General features: G+C 49.0%; 1 protein-coding gene across 1 annotated transcript in view; it reads right to left on the reverse strand.

The window, feature by feature from the left end:
* Cbp53E (Calbindin 53E) overlaps positions 1–17,551 on the reverse strand; it is a 176,896-nt gene that overhangs the window by 26,626 nt on the left and 132,719 nt on the right. The window contains exon 4 of the mRNA XM_089579498.1: positions 2,032–2,118. Within this exon, the coding sequence (XP_089435624.1) occupies positions 2,032–2,118 (87 nt within the window). The remainder of the gene's footprint in view (positions 1–2,031; positions 2,119–17,551) is intronic.

Below are 17,551 nucleotides of genomic sequence, written 5' to 3' on the forward strand. Positions count from 1 at the left end.
TCGCGGTCGGCGCCGTCGCACTGCAGCAGCTCGTCAGCAGCGGCCGCGCGGCCACCTGATTTATGCCCCGTTTATAACGTTTCTTATCGATTCTGGAGTCCGCCGCCACTGCGGACCCGAGTTCCAGCAGGCCCGGGAGGCGAGCCCCCGGCGGGAGCTCGTAAAAGCGGCTTAGCGATGTCGTTACACGCTACCCGGTGATCCTTCGGCGAGCTGCCGCGCGTCTCTGAGCCTGTCCCGTCTCAGGTGGGCGCACATGTTTGCAGAGAGACACGCTGTCGCGACACGTACCGCGCCCTCCTTGTCGTTTCGCATTGCGCACTGCCCGCCGCGACGGCAGGCGTACACCGCAACCTATTTATTGTTTCATATCGCGTTCATATGGCAGCGACAAATTGGTTCCCGGGAAGCGCTTACGGAATTTGTTTACCGAGCGCATCTCTAAAACGTTCCGGTCCCAATGAACTAAGTGACGCTGCCCCGACAGAGGCCTAAGTTTTGTGTGCTTTTTTAATGACGCCTTCGAAGTAATGACCATTTTTATGTATGGGTATCACATTCAACAACACATCAGTCAGTCAGTTTTGTACTGGATACCATTTACAGAAATGCTGATAGTGACGCACTTTCGATGTTTATTAAGAAAGCGGTTCCAAACTTCAGCAACCATTCAAATGATAACGAAGATCCAGCGAGATCTGAAAGATTTGACAGTTCATTTGCTTATTCATCTATTTTACACTCCCTGATTCATAGAGTTCATATAACCTGTCTCTATAGCGAAAGCGGCGACCGCACTCCCGTGCACATCCTACTTAATTCTTTGTTAACCGCGATGGAAGCCATTACGGTCTCTTGATAGCCAGCGGGCAGAGTGGTTCTTTAGTATGTTTAGTAGAAAATTTTTCTCTCAAAGAAAGAAGAAGGAGAGTGTGTCTGCTCCTAGCTGTGCGGTTAAAATTTAACAGGGTAAAAATATCAGCGTTATCTGAAGAAACATTGTTAAATTTCTGCTTGATGAGCACCGATACACGCGATAGCGCGAACGGCATGATTTGGCTACCACGTGGAAGAACTGACTAGGAAAAAAAAAACCATACCTCGCCTCGAGCATTCTTTCAGAAATGCGTAACAGTGCGTGACTGAAACCTCTAGGCATCGCGAAGAAATTAACTGTGTCCGCCAAAGAGCCAGTAAAGGAAGGTGTGCTACGAGGTGGAAAATAACTGCAGTCGAAATCACAGTTTTATACCGAGGAGAAGTAAAGAAAACATAATTTTGTAAGGAATAAACAGGTATATTAGTCGCGTTGGAAACTAACTGTACCAAATTAAGCATCGTCTGTCTTTCCCTCCGCGAATGTAAAAAGACAATTGGTGGAAGAATGTGAGGGCTGCAGCACCAACAGTTCGAGCTTTTGCCGTGAGATGGCGGCAGCTGTCAGACTACAGAGTGAGCGGGCACCCGAGCGCGGGTGCACACGCTGTTGAACTGCGGTGGCGTACTCGGAAGAGAGGTAACTAGTTCTTTAGAATCGTCAAGAACACGAGTTATGTTCGTGACATGTGTATAATCGTAACAAATCCTCTTTATTCGTGATTACTGACGATTCTTGTTGCCCAGTTATCAAAAGTAACTTTTCTCAGGCTCACTGAAACTTCCTAGCTTGGTAGTTTCAGTGAGCTCGTGGTAGTTTTACGAACTCTGAAGCAGCATTTTCTCCTTCCAATGTAGCCACCTCAATGTACAGACAATTTTCTGATTGGTGTACGCGTCTGCGCAGAACAGAAAAGCCTGCAAGATGCTTTCTTTTTTTCTTTTTTTTTGTAGGCTGTCCATGCATGACGGCTCTGTAATCGGTGACACAAGGAGCGGACAAACCTCAATATGAACAGCCTGAGGATGGTGGGGCCATCGGCAGAGATCAAAATGGCCGGTAGATGGGATGGTCGCACATACGCCACTGGTGTACGCCCGCAGGCGGAAAAACAAACGTTCGCAAGCTGGAACATGGAATTTGGAAGTACCTACCTTCATGAATTCCACGCTGGACTCGAGCGGGTTGTCAAAACGGAAAAGCAGAAGGAAGCTCTCTTCCAGCGGCAGCAGCTGGGCTAGCTGCACGGGGGGAGAGACAAAGAACGCCTCCGTTTAGAGACACACCCGTACCCGCCACGGTGGCTCAGTGGCTTCAGCGCTCGGCTGCTGAGCCCAAGGTCATGGGATCGAATCCCGGCCGCGAAGGCCGCATTTTGATGGAGGCGGAGTGCAAAAACACCAGTGTGCTGTGCGATGTCAGCGCACGTTGAGGAACACCAGGTGTTCTAAATTAATTCGAAGCCCTCCATTACGGCGTCCCTCATTGCCCCCCCCCCCAAAACACCCGCACTGGTCCCCCAGAGGGACACGAAGCACTGCAGCGCTCGTGCGACTGACTAACTGGGCGTACGCGACGAAGTACGTAGCGGCGAGAGCCTATTCAGCCCCACTAAAGATGACCTCTCCATCAGGAAGGACCTTCAAAGGTATGCGCTATATTGCGTTTTGTTCGTGATAGACCAATCTGATGCAAGATGCTTCTTCTTACCCTTTCCCTTTTCTCTTTGTAAAACACTGAAACATATTGATACTTCCCTGCGTTACAGTTATGACGTGTGTGAGAGAGAGAGAGAGAACTCCTTGATGGCGCCATGCGACGTAGGCTCCGTAGAGTGCTCAATCTTGACACAGTCATGCTACTGCACGAATCGGTGTCCCTTTATATTACTGTATTTTCGGACTGTGCGAAGCGCATTCTCATAAACTGTACTGCGTGTCACGCAATGTGCTCATCGCTTGGCAGGGAAGTTGTCTGAGTGCGAAAATCGTTGCAAACACTTCCTGAGTATACAGGCGCATATGCGTCGTATGCAGCATAAGTGCATAGTCCACGAAGTGTTTACGACACCACAGGCTGCCGAATGTGTAGACGCCTCAGATATCATTCACACTTTGCACAAACGTTTCCCAAAACGATGCCAACCTCACATGCTAAACGTATGCTACCAGGCACTGTTAAAACAGTCAGCAAACCCTCTTGATGAGGCTGTAGCGTGCCACATGACGATCCATTCGGCGAAGCAAATCAACGTTTGCTTCAAAAAACAGACGAAAAAAAAAACGCGTCGAAATTACAGTGCATTTTGCATTGTCACCACTTTTAAACCGAAGATTGCATCATTTCAGTAGAGTTAGTTCTTGGGCTAGTTGGTATACTTGATTTACACTCATAGTTTTTCAGCGCAACGACACACGGCCAAAGAAAAGAAGCAGTAAGCCTTTGGCCGTGTGCCGTTGCGCTGAAAAACTATGAGTGTAAATTGCATCATTAATCCTAGAGATGGAATCATTTGGCACTCATACATTTATACTTAAGCGCGACTTTGTGCGGCACCTCAGCAAAAGCTATATGAGCGTGAGCCGTCAGCTTCATGACCTGCGTGGTCGACTCATGAGCGCATGAGAGAAACTCACTTGTGGAAGCTATCGCCTCGCTCTAGTAGCATCTACAGTAGCGCAACAGAAAGTTATTGACGCGTACAGTGGCGGCACACAGTCCGCTTTGAACCAACAATCAAAACTGTCATCACACTGAATCCAGACTTGAGCGTCCGGTGTTTACTGTTTGAAATGGCAAGAATTTGTAGCCTGAAACAAATGTGGTGACAGTCGAGATTTCGCATGGCAGTATAATTGTGATAATGAAACCTCCACTAACCAAATAAGTCAAAATTGTACATGTGCGGATTTCAGCCGCAGTTCTTGCGACTATAGCACGAAAGATGTGACATACGGCGCAGCCTCGATGAATGCTTTGCGGATGTTGGATCTAGTCCGACAAATAAACACTTGATTCTCATTTTGTGGTACCAAGGACTACACATAAAAAAAAAGTGCGAGATGGAGCAAGGGTATACTTAGCGATAATAACTGCGAACAACGACGAAGGTTGATCAGTTTTCTTAAAACTAATGACAGCTTCCAGCGTACGTTGCCCAATGGGTGCACTACACTATAACACTGGCAGCAACTACGTTAATTTAAATTTTTACGGTCAATTCGTTTTCTGATTAAGGTCTCTTAACAGACCTATCTCTGCCATATGTCAAGATGCAAAATGTTAGTTTTCGATGCAATGAGCTAAATTTAGACCAACAGTTAAGAAGTGAGTATTATTGCAGTTGTCAATCAAGAACAGTTAAGCGAAAGTACATTATTAAGCAATGTCATGCATAACGAGACTTTAATGTGGCTTGTTAAGCTTTATTTTTTACATAACCCAAGTGCTGATTTAAAACTATGCGCGAAAAGCAACCGTAACACCAAGTACAGCGTTTAAAAGGACCCACTTGCTACTTTCCTTTGCAACAAATAAATTATAAAACTATGAGCACGGTCGTAATTTCCCTATTATGTGAAGACAACAAAACAATGGTAATGTGACTACGCTGCACAAGCCATAAAAGTACAATCATTTCGCTCCTCTCCTTATCATGCGGCTGTATTTACTGTCCAGCATCGCTAACGAAATCGTGGCATCGTTATCGACGGTCCAGATCGCTAACATTCGAGGAGGGCAACACGGCCGCGAGGGAGCTCGGAGTTCGGGTGTGAAATTCTGCCCCTTTACTTTTGTGCCTGGCACCTCGCTGTCGTTTCCTCGCGCCGCGAGCATCTTTATTACTCGCCATATAGTTTGGCGTAACAAACAAACACAGCAAAGCAAACAGGCGCGGCCGAGTCGCTGCGCGCGGCAGCTCCGGGGGGACCGTATCGACGAGGTGGCGTCTCCTCGCGGGGAGTGGCTCGCCGGGGGCCCGCTTCCGTCCGGTGCCCCGGGTTGCAAAACAGCGCCAGGTCGGCCGTTCGCGCGCACCTTATTATCGCCGGCGTCCAGGCACCCGTTCGAGCTTTGGCGTTGCAACACGTGCGCCCAGGGAGCGAATAAACCGGCCGGGTAACGAGAGCATACCGAAGGACCGCGGCGCTGCGGCGGAGTATACCCGCACAGGAGGAATGAACGAACAGGCGTACAGAGCGACCTTTTTGGAGTCGGACGGTTTTCTTCCTTATCTCGCGTTTTGTTCGATGCGCCGGACGTTGGCCTCTCAGAGCGCCGCTGTTGCTCAATTCGCTGAGCGCCACCCCAGCGTCCATAAGGGCGGTATTTGAAAACAGAGCGGGCTTTTCTCCTGTCCGCTCGAGTTAAGCCGGCCAGAGAACGGCATGGTCGCCAGATGCGGGGCAACGGAAACGAATGAATATGGATGGTTTGCAAGTCTAGCGCATTACTACTCTCTTTTCGAGCGAACTTGTATACGAGCGTGTTGCAGACCTGTCTCCGAGGCTGGAGGATTTATGGGGCACATTCACAAGCATAAAGAAAGCGCTGCCAGCGTGCAGGTGGCGTCGGCACGCCGTGCAGTCATCGCGACACGTTTCCTCTATGGTACGGCACACGAACGTACATACAAACGCCGCCAAACCTGCTGAACTTTGATCGCCTGCAAATGCCTTCCATAGTAATAAGGAACACGGTTGGCAAGTCCCCTGCCTCGCTTGCTTCCTTTCTTGTGCGTCATACGCGGCAAATATTCTGGAAACGTGCTGGATAATGGGCGCGTTATACGTTAGTCGCAACTTCGTACAGGGGTACAACTACTCGTATAAATGAATGCCCTCTGCAGTCCGACAAGTAGACGAGGGCGCGAATGGGAGCCCAGCTTGACGCATTCATGTGCTCTCTTACGAATTGGTACCAGAATGCCAAGCATAATTGATTAGCCTGCGTACGTCGCAGCGGCATCGATCCCGGGTATTTTATTGGCACGAAGGTCCTCAGACGCATGAAGGATCGTTTATGCATCTCAACGACCTCGATAAGCTGGGAAGAGGCTTACGCTCAGAGGCAAAGCCCACTTGCTTTTTGCTTACAGGAACAATTACAGCGGCGTGTGATTGAGCTAGCTGGTTCAGATCTGCACCAACTATAGTCTAACTGCACACTGTTTCAAAAAACAAAAATGCTTGGAAGCGCTACAGTGGTCCTCCATTATGCACAAACGCCCCAGGTTCCAAGCAATGGCTGTGAATTCGCCGCGCGGCTCGTTCCCGAAAATTTTCTGCGCAAGGAAGCGCGCGCAAAGCGTCCAAATGCGACCGTTGCGTCAAGCATATGGAACAAAGGAGTGAATGGCTCGTTTGACGATGGCGCGAAGGAGGAGGTAGCACATGGTTACACGCTTAAATTGCGCAAGAGTAAGGACCCCCCTCACACACAACCCCTTCCAAAAAAAAAAAGAGAAAAACTGCTCCGAAGGGGACCCCTATCTGCATCTGCACGTTAGCATACAAGCTCACCGCTTTTTGAAGAGAATAAAACTGTTTGAGTATACGGCGATGAGCAGAATAATCAAGCAGCATAATGAAGGAGTCTTGCGTAAAGTGGAGGTCACCTTGGTATGTACTAGAATTTCCAGAATAGTGTTTTAACTAAAAAAAAAAAAAGGAGGAAAAGGGGGGGGGGGGGGGCATCACGTGCCATTTCCAAAGCTGATAATTTCTGCGAGCACAGGCCACTCATGTGAACCGACTGACGAGCAATGTTTTTAGCGTCCTGCACTGGAAACGTATCCTACACGTAGCATTTCTGAAGTTTTGTCACGCGATTTATTTGCGTGTTATTCACGTTTTGCGCGTGTGGCTGTAGATCCTGCTGTGTGCTCAGCCATAGGAAGGCAGCCGTGCGCCCATAGCGGATTTTTCATTGTAGCATTCAACATACCATAGTTTAAGTGAACCGGCGCTCAAGTCCGAGAGCATGTTCACTGACCAGACAAAGCATGGAAGGCGTGGACCGTTCCCAACGGTCTGCAACACGTATCTTAATCCCGGAACGTTAGTCACGTGCGAGTAAAATTGCAATTAGAGGTTAAAATGGTTATTAGTATTTTTCTCACTCTCGTCTTCATTAGAAGTGTACAGCAAGACTGTCTGGAGGGCAATCTACAGTTGAGATAAAAAGAAATGCGAACAGCGCAGCGCCTACGCGCTCCGCTGTTCGCATTTCTTTTAGTGTGAAAGACCTACTTCACGGGGGAAACCCCTATTAGGAGTCTTGTGCCGTCCATGACCGTGAGGGTGCAGAAATAAAATAAATATTCCCCGCGAAAAGGTAAGCTCAGCTGGCCAGTGCACGACAGCACTATGCTATCGCCTCTAAATGCGCTAGCACTTACAGTGCCTATAAATGCCTATAGGCACCGCCGTGCAGAAACGCTGGTGAACGAAACTGAAAAGGTTTCGAAAGTGTATGCTCTTGACCGAGCTACGGGCACGGTAAATCGCAGAGCCTGTTTACTTCTGGGAACGAAAGAAGCTCGAGCTTGACGGTCTTCGCGGTTCTGGATCAATGACCAGGCAACGACGGTTTTTCAATTTTAACTCTCCGGAGCTCAGGAGCCTAGCTTTGGATCACACTGTCTTGCAAGTTACTATGCACACGTGGGACATCTGGAGCTGTCGGGTGGAAATGATTTCACTTAGAGCGACGCCACCACGTAAGGCATCTCTAAAGTGCTGGGTACGACAGGGACGGCCAGCAAGGTTCGTATGCAGAAAAACAAAGTTGAAAACCAACTTACTAGCACGTAGACGGGGCAAAACAGTACGGTAAGTACTATTACTGGCTGCAGCCGCCGGAAAAGTTCCTCAGCCAGAAGCCGATTGATCCATTTCTGCGGAGAACATAAAAAACGCGACCTACCTTCTTCTTCTTTTTCTCTACAGCAAACATGGCCCATACCCGCGCGGGGGGATTCGCCAAGGTACGGTGGGGAATGCCAACAAGGTATATGTGCGGAAAAAAAAAAAACTAAGTAGATTAGTAGAATGACCAGATTAGAAAATATATTAATTGGTGTAATATTTAAATAAATTAAAAAAAATAGATATAGTAGCAATAAAATAAAATACGCTTTTTGGACACGCGGTGGAATTTTATATGGAGTTAACAGGGTAAGCGACGAGTTGCAATAATGTAATCATGAAGGTAGCCGCAAATAGTGCTTAACGAGAATCCCGTGGCGCTGGCACCAAACGAGAGCAGAACTGGTATAGACAAAAGGAGTCCTAACCTCGAAAGAGGGACCTCCAAATACTGTTTTCTCTGAAATGCGAACCGCCGACGAGGGAGGAGAAAATGGTCTATTGTTTCAACTTCTCCGCATGTGTTACAAAGGTTTGTCGTAGCGAACCCGCATCTGCATAAGTACAAGTTGAGGTGGGGGATTCTGCATCGCAAAAGCGTCATGGACACTTCACACAGCCTTGACTTACACGATCGGACATTCCATGGGAACTTTAAATGATGAAAATCTACGGTATTCAGCAACGCATCAACCAAGCTGGCTGATATATATGTTGGAACCGCTGGAAACGGGAGGTCTCCAACAGAATGAGGTGAGGTACGGGATAGATTATAGGGGCAGTGAGAGCTGACCTTGCCTATAAATCAGCCACCTTGTTTAAATAGATACCCGAATAACCAGGTACCCAGACAAAGCGGACCTCCCTTACTGTGCACGGAACAAAAAAACCTAAGGGAACGCTGCACTAGAGAGGTGCCGGAAGTTTTGAGAGAGACTAAAACTGAAAGGCAGTCTGCAAGGATAAGTACCCTTGCTACATGCCTCGGAATTTTAAGAAGAGCCAAACCAAGAGCCAAAAACTCTGCAAAGAATACAGAGTATAATCAGGGATACGAACGGAATAGCTGAAAGCCCGATTCTGTGAATATATCCCAATCGCCGCCTTCTCACAGCTCCCGCAAGCATCAGTGGAGAGAACAGCATGATGAGGAAAATGCTGTAAGTGTTCAGCAAGGAGACCATTTAGAATATTTGCGGGCATGTGTTTTGCATGGAACGGAAAGATATGGTCGTAATAAAAGACGGGATCAGCCTGCGTGTCAGGAACTCGTTGCAAGGAGGTCAGATCGACCTGAAGCGGGGCTAACAGGTTCTGCGTGAACCTAACTTGCGGAAGCTGATAACGTGGCCAATGCTTAGAGAAAAACAGGTGTAGGTCGAATAGAAAAATGGGAGTATTAACACCTGGGGACAGGTCAAAGGACCTGAGGAAAGTATGCACCGTGAGTAGTTGGAAGCGAGAATATAGATCGGGAATACGGGCTTCTAGATAAAGGAGAGATTTCGGAACGCCGTCTTCATCTTTCTTACACTATGCCGCAGACGATCACGTCTCATGATATTGTTGTTGTTGTTGTTCACCTCGTAGAATGGCGCATACCCACACAAGGGGATCGGCCAAGAAGAGGGGTGTTGCCTTCATAAACTGCAACACACTCTCGCGCTGTACATTGCACATCGTCGTCTTCGTCAACTTCCATCTGCGGCGCGAACAGATCGGAACAGCTGAACCTCGATCAGAGCTTAACCGGAGACTGACATTGTCGCCAGACGTGCCGACGACCCTGGAAAGCAAAACCATGAGCCAACCAGGCTAAACACATGCTTTCGCACGTCTACTCGGTGTAAATACGTTAGAACCCTACCACTTTATCGCCCCTGTAAACATTTGTATCAAGGGAGAGCGGACGCAGCAAGGTGCTTGGTTTATGTTGCAGTCCTACAGCGACAGACTAAACTTTTAATACTCGATATAGTTTGCCTGCTGCACCCAAATACTCGCGTTCCATACAGAAAGCCGTCGACTCGTTTCCACTTTGACCGTTTCGGCGAGACTTCATCTCCCGCACTGGTGCCCTCTGTTGACATCTTCGACAGAGCGCGCAACGCAGCCAATGCGCAGCCAGGCTCTTTTTGGCCCCTGCTATTTTGCCTTCACTCTAGCAAAAAAAAAAAAAAAAAAGCCATGAAATAAGCATGAAAAGAAACAGAGAAGAAGGCTTCCAAATACGGAGCTGAAGTTGGTTAGCTGAAATAGCAGCCTCTTGGATTTCGCCAGACGGCGTGACCTAAGAGCCTCGCGGTCAGGCAGTCAAGAACACACGCGTCTGAGGAAAAAAGAACAAGGATATTGAGTGTTTTGTCAAATCGCCTCACACGGGAAAGCTGGGTCGAAAGCCAGATCCCGAAGCTTGCGCAAAGAGCGTTTCGTGCCGTAATAACAGAGCTGGAGACGTAATCGGAAAGCTGGTGGAAGGGAAAGACAGGGGGCCAAGTCGGAGGCGCCCTTTTCATCTCGGCGGTTTCCGCTCGCCCTCAAATGATTGAAGTTCAAGCAGCTTTATAGCAGTGCCCGAGCGCTGCAGTCCTTTTGCGCTGTCTTTGAAGACAATAAACTGGAACCACCACTTTCTGCTCGGCATCAATCAACCGTTGCGAAGTCTTGTTCCAGTCTCTTGTATACGAAAGGCCAAATATGGCGCAAGAGACGAGTTTCGACATTTGTTTGCTACTGTTTCCTTGTTTCAGTTCATGTCAGAGTGTAAGAGAAAACAAAGAAGTTGCGACAGCTGTTCACCGCAGCGAGAAAACGTGTAAGCGGCTTCGCAGAAACGGTCATGAACGAAACTGAAAAAGGTTTCGAAAGTGTATGCTCTTGACCGAGCTACGCGCGTGGTAACTCGCAGAACCTGTTTACTTCTTTCATATAAAAGAATGCAAACTAGTGAGAAACCTAAGAGCATTGCACTGCTCAACGCTTATTATTGCGCAGCGAGAAACATGACTGAAGTCAGAAAAGAGCATCGTTCAGCGTTCAGTGCCAACGGTGCTACGAATCGAGGCTCCTCAGGTAGCGCCAGTGAGGTTTATGTCGGTTTGAAAATGCTGCAACCTTCGAACGAAGAGGCGCTCGGAATTTTAGGCGGCAAGAAGGCTGTGCGCGGAGAGAATTCGAAATACTGCTAACACTGAAGCGCGCCAAATTCTGCCTCGTACATCATGAGCCTGTAGAATCGAGGGCAGCTGCACTATTTGCGGAAAAAAGAAAGAAAAAATTGAGAGGACACATAGGCTCCGCCTTAAGGGTATGACGCCATAGCGCTTATGTTTGCCTTCAGCGGCCTGGGACCCTTTGTGTGCATCACTTCGCCTGGGTTTTGCCTAAGTTTTTCGGTAATTTTCTGCTTTGCATTCAGAGACAGCAACCGGTGGGGCTTGTGAGACCCAGGTTGCTCCTGCTGAGCAACCTTTCACGATCAATCATTCATTTAACTGCCACCTGCCACGGCGGGCAGTTTGCTTACAATCCGGTGGGTAAGTTGCCACGGAGGGCAGGGTTGTGATGACGTCACAAGGTCACGCGACCTAGGTGGCAGGTGCGTCGCCTGCTTTTTCGTTCACCACGCCACCGCCGACGCCGCATTGTATGCAGAACAGGAGCCTTACCGCTGCCGTGTGAAAACCGCCCAGCGTCGCAAAGGCTGTGGTGAGTGTGTGAATAAACCTTATTTAAATCAAACGTTTACATCAGGCTGCATAAAAAGTAAGCAAGGTCGAATTCTGCGTGCCACTCCAACGTGAGAAGGCTTCGTGACTGTTTGTAGTCCGAAGGTTGGCAAATAACGACAGCCAAGGTTCCAACGTCCCGCCGGCACCGCTCTCACGCACGTGCGAAAAGCGCCGAGAAATCGATCGCTCTGATTTCCGATTCTAGTCGCTGGTTTCGAGAAAGAATTTTTATATATTTATTTTTATCTTCAGACACTGCTAGCCCCTTTGAGGGGGATGTGGCAGGATTGGGGAATGTAGGTTGATAATAAAAATGCGTGTGCGCAGGAATCGGAAAACAACAGTGCACTCTGACGCAAATGAGACAAACGGTAGACATACAGATTTACACTGAATAAATACATATTCACATTAATTAAAGAACACTGCTTCACGCAGTATAGCGACCTGAGGTAAAATGTCGACTGTGCGAAAGAGACACGCACTTGCCCTTGTCCTGCGTACAAATATAACACAAAGCTTAAGGCCGCCCACATCGCCGCGCTCTCATTACTTTGTCGCTTACAATATACAGGGTGTTTAACCTAAAATTTTAAACAATTTGTAGAAATAAGCTTTCTGAGTTAGAAGAGCACTTTTTTAGGCATAACACTGCCAGCGGTGTAGTACATAGGAATACAGCTTCGACGTGCTAACCAGCAGGCTGGTTAACTAATATTGAATAGTTAACTTTTTAACCATTGCTATTAGGCTCCTTAATTATTTAGAGGTGAGTAGCCCGCCATAAGTAATATACATATCGTTTTTTAGAATTTCAGAAACGCGCCTACTCTCGGCGCTGTGGCCCAACAGATTTTGGCTGCATCGCGCCAAAATACATGCCCTTTCGAGAAGCTTGCTGGCAAAGCAACCTCTCCAGTGCACGTAAGTCGTCGAAGTGACCAAAATTTGTTGGGCCACAGCGCCGAAGGTAACCGCATTCTTGAAATTCTAAAAACTGATATGGATATTACTTACAGTGGGCTACTCTGCTCTAAATGATTAAGGAATATCTAATAGTAATACTTAGAAAGTTAACTATTCTATATTAGTTAACGAGCCTGCTAGTTAGCACGCCTTAGCTCTATTCTGATGTACTAAACCACTGACAATGGTATGCCAAAAAAAGCGCTCTTCTAACTCAAAAAGCCTATTTTTTACAATTGGATAAAGTCTTAGGTGAAGTACCCTGTGTATAGGCTCGTAAGTTCTCTTAAGCAGACGAGCGTTCACCTTAGCTACTGTCGTATTAACAGCGATGCTGTTTAAGCTGGAGGTTGTTCCGTTAGTCGTGCGCAGCGGTGGCTATGTTCGCATTAATGAGGTCACCCACGGACGCCTGATGTCCCCTGTCGGAGCAGATGACTACTATTGTATTAGTTGCGACCGATCCGACAGGGGGCGTCAGGCGTCCGCGGGTGGTACTGAGATAAAGACTTGTGTACTGATGACTGAGTGTTCGTTAATCTTGGAGGGGGGGGGGGGGGGCACTATATCAACAGATAGAGATGACGAGTATAATCATGGTTAACTTAGTCGAACCAAACTCAAACAGCACCGCTGTGTCATCAGTGTTACATGAGAGTATAATCTGGCCTGCAATTTTTTTCCTAATATTGTAGAGAGCACATATGCTTTTGTGGTCTTGCTGAGCTCAATGGAGAAAGCGCGCGCCGTTTCAACGAATCACTGAAACGCGTTGCCCCATACAAGGCGAAGACACTGGCGAAGCGCCGTCGCCCGTCGTCTGTTGCGAGTTTTTCATTAGGAGACGGAAAAGTAACAACGCGACACGCATGCTTTACAAACCACTTGATGAGTTTCGAGCACAACAGAGCCAATTCTCGAGGTCGCATCTCCATAACAGGAGCGTGATTTCTGTTCGCAACCTCTCGGGGGCTCGGCAAGCCGGCGCCGAGTGGCGTCGCGGTAAGCCTGGCCGAAGGCGAGTGCCGCGGGCCACTCGAAATCCAGCCCTCCGGAAACGGAGCGGCGTCAAGTGTGTGCTCAGCCGGGCGTCGCGAGCCCCGGTCCGACGAGCACTCCAGTTGAGCGCGCCAGCCGTCGAGCTGCGTCAAGGAGGCGACATTTGCATAATGACTTTCAGCCAAGGTGACCAGCACTCGGGACCCTTTCTCCCACTCACCGCGAACGCTGCTTCACGATAGCACTCTCGAAGACTTCCTTCTTTTCTGAGGAGCTCGCATCTCGAATACGACGCGTGAATGCTCGCGAGCCTCTGCGTCGTCCAGATCTCATCAGCACCGCGCAGCGTCCGCACTCGGATAGGGCCGACCAAATTCCACGAGCGCCCACGAACTGCTGAGGGTCCTTCGCGGCGTTTGCTTCTGATGCCCTCTAGCGGCCTGCTTCGCTCACAGTTTTCTAACGCAGCTTCACAGAAGGGCACAGGGCACGCATGCTAAGAAGTGGGCACTATATCCGCGCCACAGGACGACAACTTTGGCTTCAGGCACGCGGCAAACTTTCGTAGTTACCTCAGTGGCTCTGCGTAAAAGCGGCCATGGCGTTGTGCAACTGACGACAAGGTTGGAAGCCTGACTTCCGGCCGAGCGACCAGCATTTCAGTGGGAGCAAAATGCTATAACAGCGAAGTGGATGCCTCTAGAGATCATGCGTTATTGAAGTCTAAAAGGCTGTGGATGTTATGAAATTCTCACACCACGCTGCCCTTCGTTGTTAGGTGCGAGTGGAAAAAGCTTAAGAAGTTACTGTTGCGTTCCGCACCATATTTAAAAAAAAAGGATATTCGTATTTTTCGCGAAAGAGTGGTGAAATATATTGTGCAATGTGTCAAACTGCCATTGCTATAAGTATGAGAATAGGTGCTAACAAAACTAGTTACTTTATTTTTTCCAGTAAAACGATTTTGTCATGTATACAGTATGGTCACGTCCTGAGCTTCAATAAAACATGTTGCTGGGTGAGTTGGTGCATAGCCTGAGAAAATGCGCAACAAAGGACAGCTCACAGAAGAAGGAATGACGCGACAATCGCATGTCCCGTCGTTCTTTCTCCTGTGTACTCGCCTTGTTCTCAACTTAAAAAAAAAAAAAATTAAGAGCTTCATTTACAGCTTTTGGCAGTTTGCCAGCTATAAAGTTGTCATTGTCTTGTTTTCTAGTGAAATGTGTGCGTTGCAGAACACTACTCTCAGGGCACAAGAAATTTCATTCACCGAACGGAAGGAAGAAGTTACGTCTGTGATGTTTCAGCACATGCTGCAAAGTTTCAAAAGCTGCTAAAAACAAAGCGAGCAACAGAGCAAAACGCATGGGCGTTCACCGCCGTAAAAACGAAGACGAGCCTGATGTATTTCTCCTCTGGTCATGGTAGTTTCCCCAGCTCTGATGACAGCTACTTCTGTCGGGCACAAAGGGCCCTGGCTGGATGGAAGAATGATAAGGTGCGCCGGAGAGACGGGACGTCGCGAGAAGAGGCAGCCAGAGATAGGCGCCGAGGAGAATTCCGCTCCGCTTTGGTTATTTCGCGGGCACATAACTTCTGGCGAGACTTCGGCTCCGGCTTATCCTATCCCATAAAGCAAGCCAGAAGCGAGCCTTCCATTTTCATTGACCCGACGCGCCCAGTGCGGCTCAGTGGGAATCTCTCTTCTGCCTGCCGCGCTCGCCGAGGTCTCGCTGATGTGCGCTCCCCGATGTGCGCGCCGGGGCCATATATTTCATGGCACGCTGAGCAGCAAACACAAGCCGCACTTCTGCAAAAATACGCTCGCACGGTTGGCCCGCGGCGTCAACAGATCCAAGGTCGTCTGGACTCCCGACAGCAACAATAGGCTGCCGAACGATGCCCTGCAGCCGCTGGTGGATCCTTGGCGAGCAATGCTCGAGGCGCGAGATTTCTTTTTCTTCATTCACGTTCTGAGGCAAACAATCAACGCATGGGCTTGATTTGCAAAAAAAAATATGATATATCGCATTTTGCAGGAAACACTAGGCCATATGAGTGAGGCGCCAGTTCCACCCGAGAATTGGTGAAAAGCTTCTGGAAGCGACTGGGAGCGTTGGAATCTAAATAACCTGACTCGGACGAGGCTGTACACGGTGTAACAGCCTGGCAGCGAGATGGTCTTACTTGAAGACGCGTCCTGCATGTGCGATGATCAAAGGGAGCCCATTAGCTGAGTCGTAGGCATACTTTAAAGACTTGGCCGCAGCTGAGCAGTCTCTCTCCTCCACATGCACACTCGAGCGCGAGCGCGCGCACACAAGCACATTTTGCAGCCGACTCGGCGTTCCGCGCGGCTCCCGCAGATTTTCGCTTAATTATTTCGGGAGCGTCGCTGCGCTTGCCCATTTGGACAGCAGAGCGTGGCTCCGTCGACGGCTGCTTGGCGTTCGCCGGAGCGTTGCCTCAGTCTTGGGTGCTGAAAGAGCTGCGCTGGCCGCGATGCAGGGCGGTCATTTCGCTGAGGCGGCGCGAGGTCGTCGCGTTTAGGCGGCGCCCGCTGCGGCGCCTTGAATGATGCGAGTGATGAGCACACCGCCTTCGTGCCCCCGCCGAGAGTTGTCGGGCCGACATTTTCTCCGCACGGCGCTCGCCGCCCGCACGCCAGGCGCGGCACGGTTATTGCGGCCGCGTACTGTCTGCGCGCGTCACAGCCGTGTAGATGAGCTCGGGACGACAGGATGTACTGTGATATACGAACCATCCAAGCTAGAGGCGCATCATCGCCGATGTAAAAAGAAAGTAAAAAAAAAAAGCGTCTCCAATCTTCTTTGCTGTCTTTCGTCTAGCGTCTGCACGCGAAGCAAAAGGAGTGACGAGGATGAGCGCGTCTTTGCTAACTGAACGGCATTTAAGGGCTAACGGTGATCCCTATAGTAACAAAAATATGAAAAGTTCCAACAAGAGAAAGCCGCATCTCAACGGAGCCGAAATACAAAAAAAAATGCTCTGGTGTTGGTGTTGAGTACGCATCGTCAGGGAACCGCGAACGAAAAGGAAACTAACCCCGATAAAAAATTCACCACAGCCTCTCTCGTAGCCTGCATGCACCGAAGGAAGCAAAGCTCCACAACTGCCTGGATTCAGGCCTGGCGGAGGCCTTTGCAGGTTCTTGCCACCGAGCGACATGCACTGTTTCGCCAGAAAAAGAACGGATCGTGAAAAGAGTGGGTAGAATGAGCGCGATCGTGACGTCAAAAGCGATCTGCGCCCGACCGTACCGAATATACGCGTGCTGCCCTATATGCCACGCGTTTACGACGAGTAACTGACTCGCGAAAGTTCCCCGAGATACCGCGCGCCAGCAGTCTCGAAACTACGCACTTCTCTTGAAGCACGAAAATTTGTGTCCTACGCACAGCCGGTTTCAAATGTGTGCCTGCGCTTTCGGTTTCGTGGTTGAGAAGGTTGCTGGAATGAGGACCTCCTGAATTTGACTTCATAAAGAGCCGCAAACAAAATGAGATGCGTTATGGGGTCGAGGTGAGCTCTGCATTATTATTTTATCTTATACCTTTCTGCGCGTGATAATACGAGCAGGAACTACAGCAGTTACCTCCTGTCGTGCGACAAAACGCCGTACGAAACAAGCGCGTGGAAACGAACAATTTGCATGCCCAATTGTGTTTACCGGGCATGCGCATCGCTATGATAATGGCTAAAGCAGCAACACCTTCGAGGAACGCGCAAGCATCACGCAGACCGACCTGTTGGCTGTTTCCGCCAGTTTTCTTATGCTGGCGTGGTACAAGCTGCTGATTTAATCCTGCCTTCGTTAACGGCTCGTGGAGGGTGCCGCGCCAAACAAGACCGTCAAGGTGGGTAAGCTACGCATGGGGACTGTTTTGCATTGTGGGACGCGTCATGCAAAGGTGCCTGTTATGCCAGCTTAGCGAAGTTAAATATTTCTTTTTTTAACCTCGGTAACGTACCTAATGAAAGACAACCGACGAAAAACATGGCAGGACCTACTTTCCGAACTGCACCGCTAGCGGCGCTCCTCGAGTGTTTTTGTATGCTTCGCCTTTCACAATTTAATTAATGCC

This window comes from Amblyomma mixtum, chromosome 3 (assembly GCF_055824585.1).
Source record: "Amblyomma mixtum isolate Tamu chromosome 3, ASM5582458v1, whole genome shotgun sequence".
Lineage (NCBI taxonomy): Eukaryota > Metazoa > Arthropoda > Arachnida > Ixodida > Ixodidae > Amblyomma > Amblyomma mixtum.